This window comes from Protopterus annectens, chromosome 1.part0 (genome assembly GCF_019279795.1).
Source record: "Protopterus annectens isolate FY-2018-M chromosome 1.part0, PAN1.0, whole genome shotgun sequence".
Lineage (NCBI taxonomy): Eukaryota > Metazoa > Chordata > Ceratodontiformes > Protopteridae > Protopterus > Protopterus annectens.
This window is the reverse complement of record NC_056725.1, coordinates 594,426,435-594,445,943: the sequence shown is the minus strand read 5'-3', so window position 1 is coordinate 594,445,943 and position 19,509 is coordinate 594,426,435. Positions and strand designations below refer to the sequence as shown.

At 45.8% G+C, this 19,509-nt stretch overlaps 1 protein-coding gene across 1 annotated transcript in view; it reads left to right on the top strand.

Annotated features, from left to right (window-relative positions):
- RAB3GAP2 (RAB3 GTPase activating non-catalytic protein subunit 2) overlaps nt 1-19,509 on the top strand; it is a 2,949,955-nt gene that overhangs the window by 180,892 nt on the left and 2,749,554 nt on the right. The window contains exon 2 of the mRNA XM_044061656.1: nt 18,626-18,690. Coding sequence (XP_043917591.1) covers nt 18,626-18,690 — 65 coding nt within the window. The remainder of the gene's footprint in view (nt 1-18,625; nt 18,691-19,509) is intronic.

Here is a 19,509-nt window from a genome sequence, read left to right as displayed (position 1 = left end):
CCATTCCTGCCCCCCTTCCTCCGTCCGGGACTCAAACTCCCGCTAAAGCATCGGAGGACAGGGAGGCCTGGAGGGAGAAACGGAGGGAGAAGCACCACAAGTGGCAGACCGAGACCTCCGTTTCGGCCCTGCCAGCTAAGCGGGCTTCTCCCTCCACTGCTAGGTCTCCTCCTCCTCGGCTCCGATCTCCTTGTTTCTCCCCGGGGCCCGAGGAGGAGGAGGCCCGATCTCCATCAAGGTCATCGAGGCGGCATTCCAGGCCTGCCTCAGTGGCCTCTTCGAGATCTACCTTTAGTTTATCCGATGCAGACTTGGACCGGATGATGCGAAGATTCATCCAGGCCCAGCTGCAGATGGGAGTGCTCTTGCCTCCCCCTTCGGGGAGCTCGACACCTTTTTTCCACCCTATTGCTCCTTCTCCGACCCGCTATCCGGGTTCGGAGCGTTCGGAGCCGAGCAGCGTTGGAGCCGGGGATGGGTCGGTGCCGAGAGTACTCGGTACTTCGGATCCGACCCTGCCCTCGAGCCTGTCTGATCCGACCTCTCGGAGGAGCCGTGGCCCGAGCTTCGGATCCGAGGGATTCAGTGTGCCTTCGGCTCCGTCCAGGTCGGAGCGCACTGATCCTTCGGATCTGATGGTCTCGGCGCCGGTTCTGATCTTTTCATCGGATCCGAGTGGGAGCCATCTTTCAGTTCCAAGAGAGAGTGGTTCTCCCTCGGCCTTCGATGTTGTGGAGAGGGCTCTGTTGAGAGCATCCGGACCCCCGGTCCTTTTTTCGGCTCCTCCCTGCACTCCCTCTCTGCTGGGCCAGGCTTCCATCACCCGGCCAAAGGGACAGCCTGTTTCGATGTCACAGATGGTTCCATTGGAACAAGATGTTGCTGGCGAGGCCTCCTCGGACAGCCCCCTCGAGGAAGTGCCCCGCAAGCATAAGTGCAAGAGGAGGCACGTGGACTCCCCTGAGTCCTTAACCGAGGACACGGACTTGGAAGAAGGGGAAGGCTCCCCAAGATCGCTTCTGAGGATGTCTCCTTTGGAGACATCATGGAGATGCTGAGGATCAGAGGTGGGTGGTCTGCCCCCAAGTCTTCCTCCGATGAGTCCGTGTTTCTGGAGGCATTCGAAGCAGGCCTGTCTACCTCTTGGGTGTCCCCTCCGGCCGACCCCCTGGTGGACCTCATCACCACCAGGGCGTGGAAGGATCCAGACACCATGGAGCCAATACCAAAACGCCCGGACAAAATACTTAGCTCCCCCTCAGACCGATCACACTGGAGTAAGGGCCCCCCCGTAGATGCCATGTTGACGGCAGCAGCCACGAAGAGGGAATTGGCTCAGGAGAGCCCCTCAGTCCATCCACCGAGCAAGGAGTCCCGCTCGATGGACCGCTTAGGGAAGCGAGTTTTTAGTTCAGCGACCTTCTCTGTAAGGTCTCTGAACTACATGGCACATGTCATCAGGATGCAGCGGGATCTTATCAAAGAATACGCTGCCTCTCCCCCTGAGTCCATGTCGGTGGATGACAAGCAATTGTACTCCACCCGAATGGCCACTCTGAGATCAATTTCTAATACCTCTATGCGGCTATTGTCCCACGCCACAGAGGGAGCCGCTAGAGCTAGCGGAGCAGGCCTGGTCATGAGACGTCAGGCCTGGCTCCATCATTGTGACTTTGCGGAGCCTTTTAAAGCGTCCTTTGCGAACGCCCCCTTCGATGGTTCTGCCCTGTTTGCAAAACGGTTTGCGAGACACTTGTCCAGAGCGAAAAGGACGGGAAGACGTTGTCTGCCGTCGGAGTCCGCTTCTCTGCTCCCCAACGGTCCTTCTCTAAGAACCAAAAGGGTCAGAAGAAGATGTGGTTCCGGAAATCGCAACATTCCCAACCCGCTCCGGACAACCAGTCCTACCGTGGCAGAGGAGGACAGGGAGGACGCCACCCCAGGGGCAGAGGGGCTCCGAGAAACTTTGGGTCCAGAGAACCTTTCTCTGAGCGGCCCGCGCAGCAGCCCTGAAGGGTTGCCCGGCTGCTCCACTCTGGAGGCAGTCGGGCGCTCGAGCACCTAGCGGCATGGGAGTCCATCACTACAGACCGCTGGGTGCTTCGCATTATATCCAGAGGGTACAAAATACCATTACTCCATGTCCCCAAACTCAAAAACCTCCCCGATGTACCACCCGATCGGAGGGAGGCCGCAGCTGCAGAAATTCAGCAGCTGCTAAGAAAAAGAGCCATCCAACCCATCCCCCAAGACCAGCTCGGATTAGGGTTCTACTCCAGGTTCTTTTTGGTGCCAAAAAAGACGGGGGACTTGAGACCGATTCTAGACCTTTCCTGCTTGAACCTGTCAGTAACCAAGGAAAAATTCCGAATGGTCACTCTTCAATCTATTCTTCCCCTTTTAAGGGAAAACCATTGGATGTGCTCTATAGACCTCAAGGATGCGTACTACCACATTCTAATGGACAGATGATCCAGGAGGTTCCTCCGCTTCCGGCTGGGAGCCCGTCACTATCAGTTCAGGGTCCTTCTCACCACAGCCCCCAGGGTGTTCACCAAGGTATTAGCAGTGATTGCGGCCCACCTGAGACTCCAGGGAATACAGGTCTTTCCGTACCTGGACGACTGGCTCCTGACCGCCTCAACAAGGCATCTACTTTGCTTAGCCAGAGACTTCTTTCTCCGCCTAGCCCCACAATTAGGCAGTACCATCAATGTCGACAAATCTCTTTTGGCCCCAACACAAGTCATAGAATTCATAAGTGCCAGAATAAACACCAGAGAGCTGCGAGCCTTCCTAACCTCCGAGAGAATCCGGAATTTGCAACTCCATATGCGGGCCATCCTCCAATCAGAGACTCCTCCAGCGGAATTGGTCTTGAGGGCACTAGGCTCCATGGCGGCAGCGATTACGCTTCTTCCATGTGCCCGTCTGAACATGCAGGTTCTGCAATGGACACTTCTAGTGCAATGGTCCTTTCTATCCCTACCTCTTCACCACCCCATTGCTATCAGCAAGGTTTGCAGGAGGGCTCTATTATGGTGGCTCCAAGCCTCGGACCTCCATACGGGCCGTCCCTTCTGCACCTCTCCCCACGGTGACCACGGACGCCTCCCGCCTCGGGTGGGAGGGGAGGCATTATTCAGGCAGGACAGTCCAAGGCACGTGGAACAACACAGAGACCTCCCTGCATATCAACGTTCTGGAGATGAGAGCGGTGCTGTTCGCGTTGCAAGCACTTCAGGATCTCCTCCCCATAGGAACGATTGCGATTCAGTCGGACAACATGTCGGTTGTCTGGTGCATCAACAAACAGGGAGGAACCAGATCTTACCCCCTATGCCGCGAAGCCATGAGAGTATGGGAATGGGCGATCTCCACCAACCGCTTTCTCATTGCAACTCACATTCCGGGACGGGCCAACATCCTAGCGGACAAGCTCAGTCGCACCCTTCTTACCCCGTATGAGTGGTCTCTCAATCCACTAGTAGCGAAGCAGATATTCACAAAATGGGGGCAACCCTGCTGCGATCTTTTTGCGTCTCCATCAAACACCAAATGCGACAATTTCTTCGCTCTAATCCCCTTTCCAGGGGAAACTCCAAGAGACGCTCTGGTGCATGCTTGGCCACCCGGTCTACTTTATGCCTATTCTCCGCTACCCCTGATGCTGCAACTCCTACAGAAAGCCTCACGGTTGGGGAGCAGAATGATCCTCATTGCCCCATTCTGGCCTCGGCAAATTTGGTTCCCTTACCTGTGGTCTCACCTTGTGAATCCTCCTTAGATTCTAAATTCCACTCCGGATCTCATCTCCCATCCATCGAACTTACCGACCCCAAACCTGGGCAATCTCAAACTAACAGCTTGGTTGCTCCAGTTCCACTCCTAGTTAGGACTCCCGGTATCTCTCCACCAGTCAAAGCCATCCTTGTGGCAGCGCATAAGCCTTCCACCAGGAAAGTGTACCGCAGTAAATGGAAACGGTTTTCCATCTGGGCAGAGCATCATGATCTAGATCCCTTTACGGCTCCTCTTCCGTCTGTATTAGACTTCCTAACCGAATTCTTTCAGGAAGGCGCTAGTTGTTCAACTGTCAAAGTGCAATTGGCAGCCATATCACATTACCATGTGGGACATGATACAGGGCCTTTGATGTCGGCCAAGTTGTGTAAAACCTTTCTCAAGGGCACCTTCTTACTTAGACCCCCTATAAAGGAAGCCATGCCACCATGGGATCTTGCATTAGTTCTTCAAGCCCTGACTGCTCCACCTTTTGAACCCACTGCTTCAGTAGATCTCAAATTCCTGTCTTGGAAAACAGCATTCCTTGTAGCCATCACTTCAGCAAAGAGAGTTTCGGAGCTTCAAGCTCTTTCTGTGAAGCCTCCTTATTTGATCTTTCACCCAGACAGAGTGTACCTCAAGATCAATCCCTCTTTTCTCCCCAAGATAGCATCAGAAACCAGCATAAATCAATCCATAAATTTACCGGTTTTCTTCCCTAAATATCAGAATAAGGGAGAGTACAAGCTGCATTCATTAGATGTTCATAGGCAGCTTCGTTTTTATATTCATAGAACAGCTGGCCATAGGCAATCCGACCAGCTGTTCGTTTCCTTTGCCAAATTTAATTTGGGGAAAGCAATTTCAAAAGTATCTTTATCACGCTGGATTTCTCAATGTATCCTATTGGCGTATCAAGTCTCTGGGAGACCCGCACCAGAAGGAGTTTGTGCTCATTCCACCCGCTCCATTTCTACTTCTGCGGCCTTCAAGTCTAGAGTACCATTGGATGATATTTGTTCAGCAGCCACTTGGGCTTCATCTCATACCTTTATTAACCACTACAAACTGGACATGATTTCTAGAGGGAGAGCATATTTTGGCTCTGCGGTGCTTCGCAATATCCTTCCATGATGGCCACCCAAGGTGCAGGTAGCTGGGGACTCTGTCCCACAGGTTGCTGACAAATGAGCTCCCTACTTCAGATTTACAAGTTATGTACTCAACATAACGTTCCATCTGAGTAGGTAGCTTCATTTGTCTGCAACCATCCCCCCCTCCTTCCCCCTGGCCTTCTTCAGATCTATTGGTAGTTGGATACCCATTTTTTTGGGTAAATATTGAGGGGCAAACTCGATCTGAGGTCATGGAGGGTTAGCAGGGCATTGTGGGTGAAGGGAGGAGCTAGGCTCTCGGATCCATTAGCTTGAAACAAGTTGCCGGCTCGGATCCGATATCGGATCCAAGACCCACAGGTTGCAGACAAATGAAGCTACCTACTCAGATGGAACGTTATGGTGAGTACATAACTTCTAATTGTTCCTGAGATACGTACATTTGTTTGAAATGTGGGGACATAATTTTATTTGTCAAAAACCTTACACTCTGCCAATTGGAAGTTACAGTGCAAACTTCCAGAGCTCCATTGGAGGGAATGAGTTAAGCATTTGTTTTAAAGAATTTTCTCAAAGATTTTAGATAGTGACCATAGATTAGACATTGGTCTGTAATCCTTGAGCAGAAGTCACTTAAAGATTATCCACTCTATTACTAGGTAGTCCTCAGGACTCTGTCTTTATTTTGATATCTCAAGTATTTTAACAATATGACTCGAGTAATTATTGAGGTTGATAAGCTTAGGGACTAGCCCACACTAAGCTCTCTTAACATGGAAGTTGTTGACCTCTGTTTTCCTCAGACTGAAGGAAGCTTTTGCTATAGAAATACTAATATATCCAAGCCCTTAACCCAATTTGCAGTCCTTAAATGCGGGGGCAATTTCAGTAGACTTGAATCTTGTGATTATCAGAAGTGGTAATTTTCACAATGTTTTACTGTAGTAGAAATTCCACTTGGGTTTTAGCATCAACAAAACATCTGTCAGTATCGTTGGCACTGATTTTGAGGACCACAGTCTTAACTGCTGCTTTCGACATGTTCAAGGCCCAGCTATTGACTTGGTCTGTGAAGAGAAACAGTAGTCAGCTTCAGCAACTGCCTCAATCATTTATCCTTGCACCATTGCAACCATGGTTGGATTGGCTAGTTCTGTTTTTTCTTCTTTCTCAGTTTTACTTTACTTGCTTATTAGCAGGCCAAATTTACATGATGTTCTCTGTTAGTGCAGTTGAGAACTTGAGAAAATGTTTCATTTCTTATTGCTGAGCTTTAGAGGCCTTTCCTTACATAGTTCTTGTCACCACAAAGTTGAAAAGTTGAGTACTTATCACTGCTGATTTTCTTCATGTTTCACTGCTGCAGTCATGACACTTGGGTTATCTGCCTGCAGGTATCCCTCAGTCGGCCCGAATACCAGAGTTTTGGGATTTCTGCGTCGGATGCTGTTACCTCATACATGACGTCAGGTTATCAGGGGGTATAAAATATGCAGCCGATGCCATTACATCAGCTTTTCGTGCCGCGCGGGAGCCTGAAGCAGTTCGCAAGTGCCAGTCGGCAGCTACCTGAAATTTTCATTTTTTGAGTTTCAAACCTGAAGTCTTCTAAAACTAAGTACCCCATTGGGGATCCATTTTTTTTGCTCCAACCGATGTAAGAAAAAGTTAACAATTGTCTTGCCTGTGGAAAGCAAATACCTAACAGAGATTTTCATTCTTACTGCGTCACCTGTTTAGGCCCAGTCCAAGATGTCCCTCGCTGTCAGTTTTGTGCCTTGTTCAATGCCCGAACTATTCTTCGGGCTATTTTTGTCTCACTTCTTTCGCTCTTGTTCTCCATATTCCAAAATGGCTTTGGTAAGTCATCCAACTACCGACCTTCCGAAAAAAATGCAAAGATAAAGACAGTGACAGACTGCATAGGTCCAAAACTGCTGACAACGCTTCTGTTAAGCTAGTCGCCAGTCTGCCGGTACTCAGTGAGATGCTTTTGCAGCCCCTGTTACCCACTTCTACAGATTCGCAGGCCTCTACTGAGACTCATTCGGAGTCCGGTATGCCGCAAGATGTTTCTTCGACTATGGAACCTGCGGATGTCTCTACCTTGGATGGGTCCGGAGCTACTATGCAGGCACTGGCTTCTGAGGGTGTATTCAGACCTTCCGATGTTCGCATTAAACCGACTACTTCGTTAATGACTAAATCTACCGAATTTCTCAGGCCCAGAGTTCGCACTACGCCTAGGAAACAATCAAAGCACATTCTCATGCTCCCATGCCACAGAAACAAATGCTTAGAATGGCTGAAGACTTTATTACTTTAATTAGGGGAAGCCTGCCTTCCCCCTCTAAAAGACAAAGAATTGATTTTCCTTCCGATTCTTCAGACCATGAGTCTGATGACTCTGACCCCTGTGATTACCAGGACATATCCTTATCTACCTATGAGAACTCAGATGCAGAGGATTCAATTCCGTCAGCCTCCCTTACAGAGGACCTTTCTTTCGGTGAAACCTTGCATACCCTAAGAGAGTATTTCCGGTTGTCCTGGATATTGTAGATGATGTCTTCATGGAATCCAGCCTTACCCCTGATACTTTACCATCTGCTCCTAGAAAGCCTGACAGATACTACATAGTACTTGACTCTCACAAATTTCTCTTTAAAAATCCCACTGCGGATCCAGAGACCATTTCCCAGGGACCTAAAGGTATTAAGGCTTCTACAGCCAAAAACCCTACCCCTTCGGACAGGGATTCTAGGGCTCTAGACAGATGGGGTAAGAAGGTATATACCTCTGCAACTCTTGCCGTCAGGGCTTTAAATTGCCAGTTTCACATGTTGAAGTACCAGCAGCATATTATTGATCTAATTAAAAACAAAAAATGTTGTTGATTCCTGATTGTGCAGAAAATAAGGACTTACAAGACTTTTAATGTATTCTGCAAACCAAATTGGTAAACATACTTTGCAGTGTGGTTTTGATGCCATAGAAGTATCTTGCAGGGCTGCTGTCACTGGGTCTATTCTGAGAAGGCATGCTTGGCTGAAGGAACAAATCTTGCCATACCATGTCAAGGCAAAATTACTTTATGCTCCATTAAACCAAGAATGTATGTTTGGCTCTAAAGCAGAATAAGTTCTTAAAAAGATGGAAGAAAAAGTTAAGTCCATGCAAACTGTTGAAGATTTCTTACAGGTACAGCTACCTAGATTCAATAAGCATTGGCCTTCAAAAAAACTGGTCCTTTCCAGATGTTCTTCGTGTTTCACTGTTGCAGTCATTACATTTGGGTAATCTGCTGGCAGGTTGCCCTCAGTCGGCCTGAATAGCAAAGTCTTAGGTCCTCCGTCGGTTGCTGTCTCCTCTTCCATGGCGTCAGGTCGTCAGGGGTATAAAACATGCAGCCGACGCCATTTTATTCAGTCTTTCTTGCCGCGCGGTGCCTGAAGCAGAAGCAATTCGCAAGTGCCGGTCAGCTGACTCCTGAAATTTTCATATTTGAGTTTCAGAACCGAAGTCTTCAAACTAAAGCTAAGTACCCTGTTGGGAGAAACTTTTTCTTGCTCCTTACCGATGTCAGTAAAAGTTAATAATTGCATTACTTGTGGGAAGCAAATACCTCATAAGGATTTTCATTTGTACTGTATTCCTTGCCTAGGCCCTGATCACAACGTGCCTTGTTGTCAGTTTTGTGCTAGATTTAACCAACGCACTATTAAGCGATGGTATATTTTTGCTTCTAAATATTTTGGTTCAAGATTTAATTATCCTGAAATGTCGTCGGTAAGCAGTCCGACTAACAGAGTTCATAAAAAAATGCAAAGAAAAAGGGACAGACCGTTGAGGTCCAAAATCGACTACAAAGCTTCTCCTAAGCCAGTCGCTGGTTCACCAGTACTCAGTGAGGCGCTTTCGCAGCCCCTGATACCCACTACTTTTGAGTCGCAGGCTTCTACCGAGACCCAGTCAGAGTCCAGTGTGCCATGAGATTCTCAGAGTATTGAACCCCCGGATGTCTCTCCCTTAGATGTGTACGGAGCCGCTGAGCAGGCACCGGCTTCTGAGGGTGTTTTCAGGCCTCAACATTTTTATATTAAACCGACGCCAGCAACAAAAACAAGGTCAAAAACAACTATGTCTAAAAAAACTGACGCATGAACCACGTGCTCAGGCCCCTATGCCTAAAAAAAACAGATGATCAAAATAGCTGAGGATTTAATTACATTGATCAGGGGTTCCCAACCCCCCCTGCTAAGAGGCCTATGCAAGGCACTGATTATTAATCTTCAGATCAGGTTTCCATTTCTTCTGTTTCCTCTTCTGATCAGGAATTTTCTATTCCACCCTATGAGGATTCTGATGCAGAGGAATCCATCCCATTTGCATCTCCTCCTGAGGATTACTCTTTTGGAGAGACTTTGCATACTTTAAGGGAACATTTTCACTGGGAGAGACAGGACTTCTCTGAATCAAAAAAAAGGCTTAGGGATTTCCTTCTTCTTCCTCAGAATAGGTCTTTTGCAATACCTCCTGTATCAGACATTGTTGATGTGTTCTTAGAATCAAGCATGGCTCCTGATTCCCTGCCTCCAACTCCTAGTAAGCCAGACAGGTATTACAGGGTTCCTGACTCCCACAAATTTATTTTCAAAAATCCAGCTGCTGATCCTGAAACTATTTTTCAGGGTCCCAAGGGTGTAAAGGCCTCTACAGCCAAGAATCCTACCCCTTCTGATAGAGATTCCAGGGCGCTGGATAGATGGGGTAAGAAGGTTTATAAGTCTGCAACCTTGGCAATCAGGGCTTTAAACTGCCAGTTTCATATGCTTAAATATCAGTAGCATGTTATGGGCTTACTGAAACAGAAAATTATGTTTATTTCTGATTGTGTGGAAAATAGAGAGTTACATGAATTACTGCTTTCAGCAGAACAAGTTGGAAAGCATACTTTGCAATGTGGTTTTGATTCCTTGGAGGCCTCTTGTAGGGCCGCCATTACTGGATCTGTGATTAGAAGGCATGCCTGGCTCAAGGAGCAAAATCTGCCTGATCATGTTGAAGCTAAATTGTTGGATGCCCCTTTGCAGCTTGATACTCTGTTTGGTAATAAGGCAGAAGAGGTTTTAAAGAAAATGGAAGACAAAGCTAAATCTATGCTAACTGTAAAAGATTTCTTGCAAGTGCAGCCACCTAGGTTCAGTAGGCACTGGCCTACTAAAAATTGGTCCTTTACTGCATCCAACAGAGCCACTCAGGGCAAATCCGGGCACTCAAAAGGCTCCAGATACCAATCACAGGGTTCTTACAGGTCAAAGCAATGGGGTGCATCCACCTCCAAATCTGGAGGAAACAAAGCACAACCCTACAGTAAGCAGTCTCAATGACTTTCCTCTACCATCACCAAGCACTTATCTTTTGGCAGCCCTCTTGGGGGGAAACTAGCACTTCATGCTCAAAATTGGCAGTTAAATACCAGGACAAGTGGGTATTAAACATAGTATCCCGGGGATACAGATTTCATTTCCATACTTTGCCAATTCCAAACGGATGGCCGGATCTCTTTCTCTCTAGGCAAGAAATGGAACTTTATCCCTCCTTCACTTAGGACTATACCAAACTCAGAAACCTTCAAGACCCAACTTTTCTCATACCTGTCATCCAAACGGAAATGTTCTTGCTTACACCCTACCTAAATTTAAGGGAATTCCCCAATGACCTCTTCATACTCCATGCTCCACTCTTCCCTCAAACTAATATTTCTATTCTCCTAAAATAGACTTAAGCTGACAGTCACTGAATAAGCAATTCTCTCACCTGACTCCAAGTATGTAAATATTGTAAATATCACAGTATTTCTATTGTCTGCACAGCAAGTTTTTGCCTTTCGTAATTAAAACATCTGCATGCAAACTGCCCCCCCCCTTCTAATATAAAAACACAAGAAACCTCAGATTTTTATTTTACAGACAGTTGATCATGCTGTGCTGAATGGAAATACCTGTAAACTGTGTTCTCTATTATCTGTTAACTGTGTTTTATTATGTACATTTTATGCATTTGCATTTCCTTACTAACATTATGTAACCATTATTGTATTGCTCATGGAGCTTTTCTCCCCGGGCCTCCACTGAAAATGGGCACGTTCTGGCCCAGTGGACTTCCCCGGTAATCAAATTGAAAATAAAATAAAATAAATAAATAAATCTGCCACAAAACCAGTGGGCAGAGGACCAGAAACAAGTCCTGTCCCTCATGGATATGGGGGCTATTCATCCGGTACCAGAAAAGGAAAAAGGACAAGGTTTTTATTCAAGACTCTTCCTGGTACCCAGAAAAGACAATTCATGGCGTCCAATACTGGACTTATCAATTCTGAACACGTTTCTGGACATTCCAAAATTCAAACGGCTGACTTTAGAACAGGGGGGTTGGAAGGGTGGCTTAATGGCTAAGGTGTTTGCCTTACAAACACAAGGTGCAAGGTTTGAGTCTCACCAGGGATAATTGGCTAGGCTTAAAATGTCTCGCAAGGGCAGTTAGCTTAGTACTAAATGATGAACCTATGAACCTACTGCCTATGCTAGGCAGGAATGCTTGGTTAGTAACTCTAGACTTAAGAGGCATACCTGCATATCCCAGTAAGGGAATCATGCAGAAGATACCTCCGCTTCAGAGCAGGTTTTCTGCAATACCAATTCTCTGCACTGCCCTTTGGCTTGTCTACTGTGCCCAGGGTCTTTACAAAGTGTCTGGCACCAGTAATTGCATTCTGCAGACAAAGAAGCATTCAGATGTATCCTTGTCTGGACGATTGCCTCATTCAAGCAGAGGACAAGGACACTCTTCTTCAACATCTGGCATTTGTAAAAAGGCTTCTAGCATGCCTAGGGTACACCATAAAGAAAATAAATCACAATTGGTACCCTCTCAAATAATTACATTCCTGGGTGCAAGCTTGAATACAACTGCCCAGATGGCTTACCTCACGCTAGACAAACAAAGGCAACTGACAACATACTTCAAACAAATGGCAACAGAAACCCAGTTATCTGCAAGACAAATTCTGCATGCTTTGGGGTTCATGGCATCCTGCATCCTAATAATTCCATTTGCGAGACTGCATATGAGGAAACTGCAATGGTACCTAAAATGTTTATGGAGTCAACATTGTCACAGCCTGGAAACAATGATTCCTCTCATTCCCTGCCTACAACAGGAGTTTCTTTGGTGGGCAGAGACATGTCACCAAAACAAGGGGCTGTCATTCACTCTATTCCCTGCCACCCAAACCCTAACTACAGACGCATTAGACTATGCTTGGGGGGCCCACCTGGCAGGGAGATGCATTCATGTCAAATGGAGCCCAAACCAAATGCATCTGCATATCAACCAGAAAGAGATACTAGCTGTTCAGAATGCTCTGACAGCCTTCAAGGACTTACTTCATCCAGGACAACTACTGATAAAGACTGACAACACCACAGTTATGTGGTGCATAAACAAGCAGGGGGCTACACATTCCTACCCCCTTTGCAGACTAGCCATGGCTTTGTGGAACACAGCTTTGACTTACCAAATACATCTTCAAGCTCAATTCCTGCCAGTAAAATAAAATACTCTGGCAGACGAACGAAGCAGAAATCTTATGGACCAGCACGAATGGAAATTGGATCCACAAATCTTCAGCATGTTAACACAGAAATGGGGGAGCCCAGACATAGATCTATTTGCCTCTCACCAAAATTATCAGTTGGACAAATTCTGTGCAAGAACTCATCACAAAAAAAGCATGGAAAGTGGATGCTCTATCCTTCAGCTGGAAAAACCTATCAGTCTATGCCTTTTCCCCCTCTGCCTCTACTCTCCAAGGTCTTACTAAAAGTCAGACAGGAAAAAACAAAAATGATCCTAATTGCTCCGGACTGGCCTCGCCAGCACTGGTACCCGCTTAAAAGGAATATGTCTCACCTTCCTCCATGGTACTTGCCTCAAATGCCTCATCTACTGTCTCATCAGAACTATCAAATTCTGCACACTCAGCTCCAAACTCTGAATCTTGCAGCATGGCTAATCAACCAATTACTCAAACAACACCTCTCAGTAAATCTGTGATGGATGTCATTTTGGAAGCCAGAAGGCCTAGTACTAGAAAATCTTATGCTGTTAAATGGAAGAGATTCTGTGCTTGGAACCAAGCATAAGGAATAGACACAGCAAAGCCCAATATTCATCAGATTTTACAATATTTGACTGAGATGCTTGACAAGGGCCTATCTTTTTCTTCAATAAAAATCCATGCCTCTGCCTTCTCGGCTCATTACAACACAGAGCCTCCCCTATTTTCTCATCCACTGCTTAAACAGTATCTTAGAGGGGCCAGAAATTTAAGGCCACCCAAAAGAGCACCAACTCCTGCATGGGACCTCAATTTTGTGCTGGAAAAAACTCACCCTGCCTCCTTTTGAACCAGCAGCTACTGCGGATATAAAATTTCTGTCTTGGAAAACAGCTTTCCTTTTGGCAGTCACTTCAGCAAGAAGGGTTTCAGAACTACAGGCTCTCATGGCAGTGGAGCCTTTTGTTATATTTTACCTGGACAGGGTGTCCCTCAGGACCAATTCTTCTTCTTTTATGCCTAAGGTGGTATCCAGTGTGGCTCTTAACCAGACCATTCACCTGCCAACATTTTACCCAAAACCGCAGAACAAGGGGGAGCGGATTCTGCATTCATTGGATGTACACAGACAACTAAGATTCTACTTAAATAGGACCAAATCTCTAAGAAAGTCTGAGCAAATACTGGTAGCATTTGCTGCAGGGTCAGAGGGGAAGGCTAAATCAAAGCAGACTATTTCTAAATGGATAAGCCACTGCATTCGTTTCTGCTATTTGCACCATGGTAAACCAGTGCCCAAGGGGATCAGATCACATTCCACCAGGGCTGCCTCTACTTCAGCAGCTTTTCTCAGAGGGGTCCCAACCAAAGCCATTCTAGAAGCTGCTACTTGGAGCTCTGTTCATACCTTCACAAAGCATTATCATTTGCCTCTCTTCTCCAAATCCAGGGCAGGCTTTGCCACTGCAGTCCTGCAGGGCCTTATAGCCTCTCCTAATGCTGTTTAGTTCCATCCTCCCATCCATAGCTTTGGGATTCTACCCAAATGTAATGACTGCAACAGTGAAACACGAAGAACATAGTACAGTTGTGTACACTTACCATAAATGTAGATGTTAGTGTATTCACTGTTGCAGTCCGGGCTACCCACCTGCCATCCCCCTTTCTATACCTTTTCTTTCCTTCACTATACTCAAAAGCCTTTGTGGTGTATTTGCTTTTAGTTGAATGTAAAGTTTATGTTTCTAAAAGTGCAATTATATATTTTTACTGTTTATTTATATATATATATTTTTGCTCCCCATTTGGGGAGCACCTGACATCTGGGGCAAGAAAAACTAAATAAAATGGCGTCGGCTGCATGTTTTATACCCCTGACGACCTAACGTCATGGAAGAGGAGACAGCAATCTGACGCAGGACCCAAGACTTTGTTATTCAGGCCGACTGAGGGCAACCTGCCAGCAGATTACCCAAATGTAATGACTGCAACAGTGAATACACTCAAACATCTACATTTATAAGTGTACACAACTGTACTTTCCTTTCAGACCGTTTCAGCCCAAACCCAGGGCCAACAGACCACAAAGACTACAGTCTCAAGGTATGCACAGATCTAAACAATGGAGTGCTCCCCTCCTCAAAAACTGGGAGTATATGGAAAAAGTTCTTAATGACTTGTCCTTAATCCTTCCCAGCCATGCCCAAGTACTTGCACACCTAGGAGGAAAACTCGCCCTGCATGCAAAAAACTGGGAGTATATTACCCAGGACTGATGGATCTTAAACATTGTATCCCAGAGATACAGATTCTATTTCCACTCTCTGCCAACCCCAAGCGGATTGCCAGATCTTCCTCCAAAACAGTGGACAGAGGCCCAAAAGCAAGTGCTTTCTCTTCTCAGTATCGGGGTTATTCAGCCTGTACCAACAGAGCAAAGAGGACAGGGTTTCTACTCCAGACTGTTCCTGGTGCCCAGGAAAGAGACCTCTTGGCGCCCTATTCTAGATCGGTCAACCCTAAACACCTTCATGGTGGTACCAAAATACAAAATGCTTACACTCCATCAGCTCCTTCCTGTGTTAGCCAAGGGCTCCTGGCTAGTCACCCTAGACTTAAAAAGCTTATCTGCACATCCCCATAAGGGAATCTTGCAGGAAATATCTACATTTCAGGGCAGGCTTTATGGCACTATCAGTTCTCCGCACTTCCCTTTGGCTTATCTACTGTGCCCAGGGTCTTCACAAAGTGCCTGGCTCCAACCATTGCTTACTGCAGGCAGACAAATATTCAAATTTACCCATACTTGGACGACTGCCTGATACAGGCCGGACAGTCAGTAATTGCTATTTCAGCACCTGACATTTGTAAAGAGACTTTAACTTCTCTGGGGTATACCATCAACGAAAAGAAATCACATCTGGTACCCAGCCAAAAGATTGTATTCCTGGGAGCAAGCTTGAACACAACTTCCCAGATGGCATTCCTCACTCCAGAAAAGCAGATTTATTTGACAACTTATTTCAAACTACCGTCCACCCAAACCCAGCTATCTGCAAGAAAAATACTGCAGGCCCTAGGGTTCATGGCATCATGTATTCTACTGATTCCATATGCAAGACTGCATATGAAGAAACTTCATTGTTACTTAAAGAATCTCTGGTGTCAACATTCCCAGGATCTGGAAGCAGTGATTCCTATCATTCCTTGCCTAAGGACAGAGCTCCTTTGGTGGGCAGAGGCCTGCAACGACAACAAGGGACTCCCTTTCTCGCAACCCCCCCGCCGTTCATACTCTGACAACAGATGCATCAGAGTATGCATGGGGGGCTCACATGGCAGGCATATGCATTCAAGGCAAATGAAGCCCAGGACAAATTCACCTGCATATCAATCAAAAAGAAATGTTAGCTGTACAGAATGCACTGACAGCCTTCAAATACCTTATCCTGCCAGGACAACTCCTGATAAAGACAGACAACAACACAGTTATGTGGTACATAAACAAGCAGGGGGGAACTCACTCCTACCCACTCTGCAGGTTAACCATGGCTCTGTGGAACACAGCCTTAAGCAACCAAGTGCACCTGCAAGGTCAATTCCTGCCAGGCAAACAAAATTCACTGGCAGACTTCAGCAGAAATCTAATGGACCCACACGAGTGGAAACTGGAACCAAACTCATTCAATCTTCTAATACACAGGTGAGGACACCAGAGGTGGACCTCTTTGCATCCCTCCAAAACCATCAACTAAACAAATTTTGTACCGTAATTCCCCACAGCCAAGCTTGGAAAGTGGATGCCCTATCTTTCACATGGGAAAACCTCTCAATCTATGCCTTTCACCATCTGCCCTTCCTTCCAGAAGTACTCCTCAAGATCAAACAGGGCAGGCCAAGGACAATCCTTATTGCACCAGACTGGCCACGCCAGCCCTGGAACCCACTCCTACGCAGTCTTGACAGCAGTGCCACCCTGGCACCTACAGCAGACCCCCACTGTGCTGTCCCAGCAGGAGGGACAGATTTTGCATCCTCAGCTGCAAACCCTGAATCTGGCAGCCTGGCTTATTCCCTGAATACATCACCAGCAACCCTCAGCAAACAGGTGCTGGATGTTATCCTTGAGGCCAGAAGGCCCAGTACAAGGAAATCCTATTCAGAAAAGTGGAATAGATACTGTTCTTGGAGCCAGTCTCAAGGGAAGGACACAGCCGTGCCCTCCTTGCCTCAAATCCTAGATTACCTAGCAGAGCTGCTCCACAAAGGCCTATCCTTCTCATCGGTTAAAATTCATGTCTCTGCCATCAGAGCTCATTACAATACTGAGTGACCCCTGTTCTCTCACCCTCTGATCAAAGAGTTCTTGAGAGGAGCTAACAATTTAAGACCCTCAAGGAGAGCACCCACTTTTCCTTGGGTCCTTAACTTTGTACTAGAGAAGCTCACACTTCCCCCTTTTGAGCCTGCTGCTAAAGCAGAGTTAAAATTCCCCTCTTGGGAAACGGCCTTACTGCTAGCCATCACTTCAGCAAGAAGAGTGTCTGAGTTACAGGCCCTTATGGCTGTGGAACCCTTCATTATTTTCCATGCGGACAGGGTTTCCCTCAGGACTAACCCATCTTTTATGGCCAAGGTGGTATCCAGTGTGGGTTTAAACCAATCCATCCATTTGCCAATCTTTTTCCCTAATCACAATAAAGGGGAAAGGATCCTGCACTCCTTAGACATGAACAGACAGCTCAGGTTCTACCTTGACAGGACTAAACCTTTCAGAAAATATGACAGCTGCTAGTCAGCTTTGACACAGGTGCAGAGGGCAAGGCCATTTCAAAACAAACCATTTCTAAATGGATAGCACACTGCATCCATTTCTGCTACAAACACCATGGAAAACCTACCCCACAGGGGATCGAGCCTCATTCCATTAGGGCTACCTCAACCTCTACAGTTTTTCTCAGGGGAGTCCCTACCAGGGACATCCTGGAAGCTGCAACCTGGAGTTCTGTACACACCTTCACCAAGCATTACCACTTCTTTTCCAAATCCAGAGCTGGATTTCCCACATCGGTCTTACAAGGCCTGCTAGCCAGTCCTACTACTTCTTGACTGCCTCCACCCTTCCTCAGCTTTGGGAATCAACCCAGGTGTGATGACTGCAACAGTGAAACACAAAAAACATAGTACAGTTGTGTACACTTACCATAATGTAGATGTTCAAATGTATTCACTATCGCAGTCCTTGTTACCCTCCCTCCAGTCCCCTGTCTTTCTATACTTTCTACCTATGCTCTTTTTTGGCCATATCTTATATAAATGGTATTTACGTTTTACTGGAGGTGTTCCACGCCGTTTGATTACTTCCTATTTTGGGGGCTTCTGACATCTGGGGCAAGAAAAACTGATGTAATAGCGTCGGCTACATGTTTTATACCCCTGACGTCGACTGAGGCGACCACATCCGACGCAGAAATCCCAAGACTCTGGTATTCGGGCCAACTGAGGGCTACCTGCAGGCAGATAACCCAAGTGTGATGACTGCAACAGTGAATACACTTGAACATCTACATTTATGGTAAGTGTACACAACTGTACTTTTCTCTTTGAGGCTTCAGTACGTAGTCTCAAAGACTTTTATTTCAGAAAATGGTAGGTGAGTCAAAGATTAACTGCTTGTTGTATGGCACATTTTCAGAAGTCACTAGAATTATTCTGAAAGGTAAGGTAGTAAGTGAAGCAAGATAGAGGGATTTTTTTTTTGAGAAAACGTGAATGAAAGTGAAAAAAAGAAAATGCTGTAAAGAAATTTGGACACTGAATAACTGGTTAAAAATGCAGATAAGTGTTAAGTGTATTGTACAGTATTTTTGTAATTACTTAGTTAATATAACAAGCTAATGTTTGCTTCTTTTTTTTTTTTTTTTAATAAAATCTCTGAAGTATTACCTTGTATACACACACAAAATTAAGTACGTAGCTGTAGATATTTAAACTGCTCATTCCTGCTGGTCTCTGTTGTGTTCTTACTGTTTGAAGTACTGAATAGATTAGTAAACAGGCAGCATTTTAATAAATAGGTGACTAAACTGATTTATTTTCACAGATAACGAGCTTAACTGGGAGAAGGATGACTGGGGTGCATGGGATGATGCCGGCATTAAAGAACCAGTAAGTTTGACTTCATCATAGTTACTGTAGATCAGCTTGATAAATTTTGTATGTGCTGTATTTGCGTGAAAGGTAAAACTGAAAATCTTGTAGTACAATTTTTGAACTTCATGTCCATAATGTGTCATTCTGTAAGAGTGAACAGGAACGTAATAGTAATGTAAAACAGTCAAACAGGATTTGACAAACTAAAAGTTCACAGGCTGTCAGCATTTCAGTAAACTTGGGGGTTGCCTCAACATTTTTGGTGTCAAAGGCCAGTGTTTATTATGTTTGTGATAAAGCTTGAAATCTATTTTTGTCTCATTTTCATGCAAGTTAATTTTTCACCATATTAGCTTTATTAGCATATATAACATTTGACAAAGTGTGCATAAGTTAATGTATATACATTTTTTTTCTTATCTAAGCACTGTATAGCAACTAAAAAAGGTGTACCATTTTGTTCTGTAGAGTTGAACTGTAAATGTACGATGCTAGTGGTTTAGTTGTAAATGTTAAAAGTTCATATGATCTGAATTTGGAATACTCTGAAGTTTTAGTGAATAAACTACACCTTTGTTAGAAATTTTAGGATGCTAACTTCTATAGGTTCATAGGTAGGTACTGGGCTATCTGCCCTGAAGGCATATATTAGCCCAGCCACGTTGTACGGTATTCACCGCCCCTTTGGTTAGTTCCCTAGGCCCTTGATCTAGCAGCTAGTACTCTTGGCCCCTATCTAGTAGAGCTGTTGGTATGATTCCTGGTGTGAACTTTCTGTTACCCATCCACTCATCAAGGTTCTTCTTGAAGAGTGATGTGAGGGGCACTGTCTTA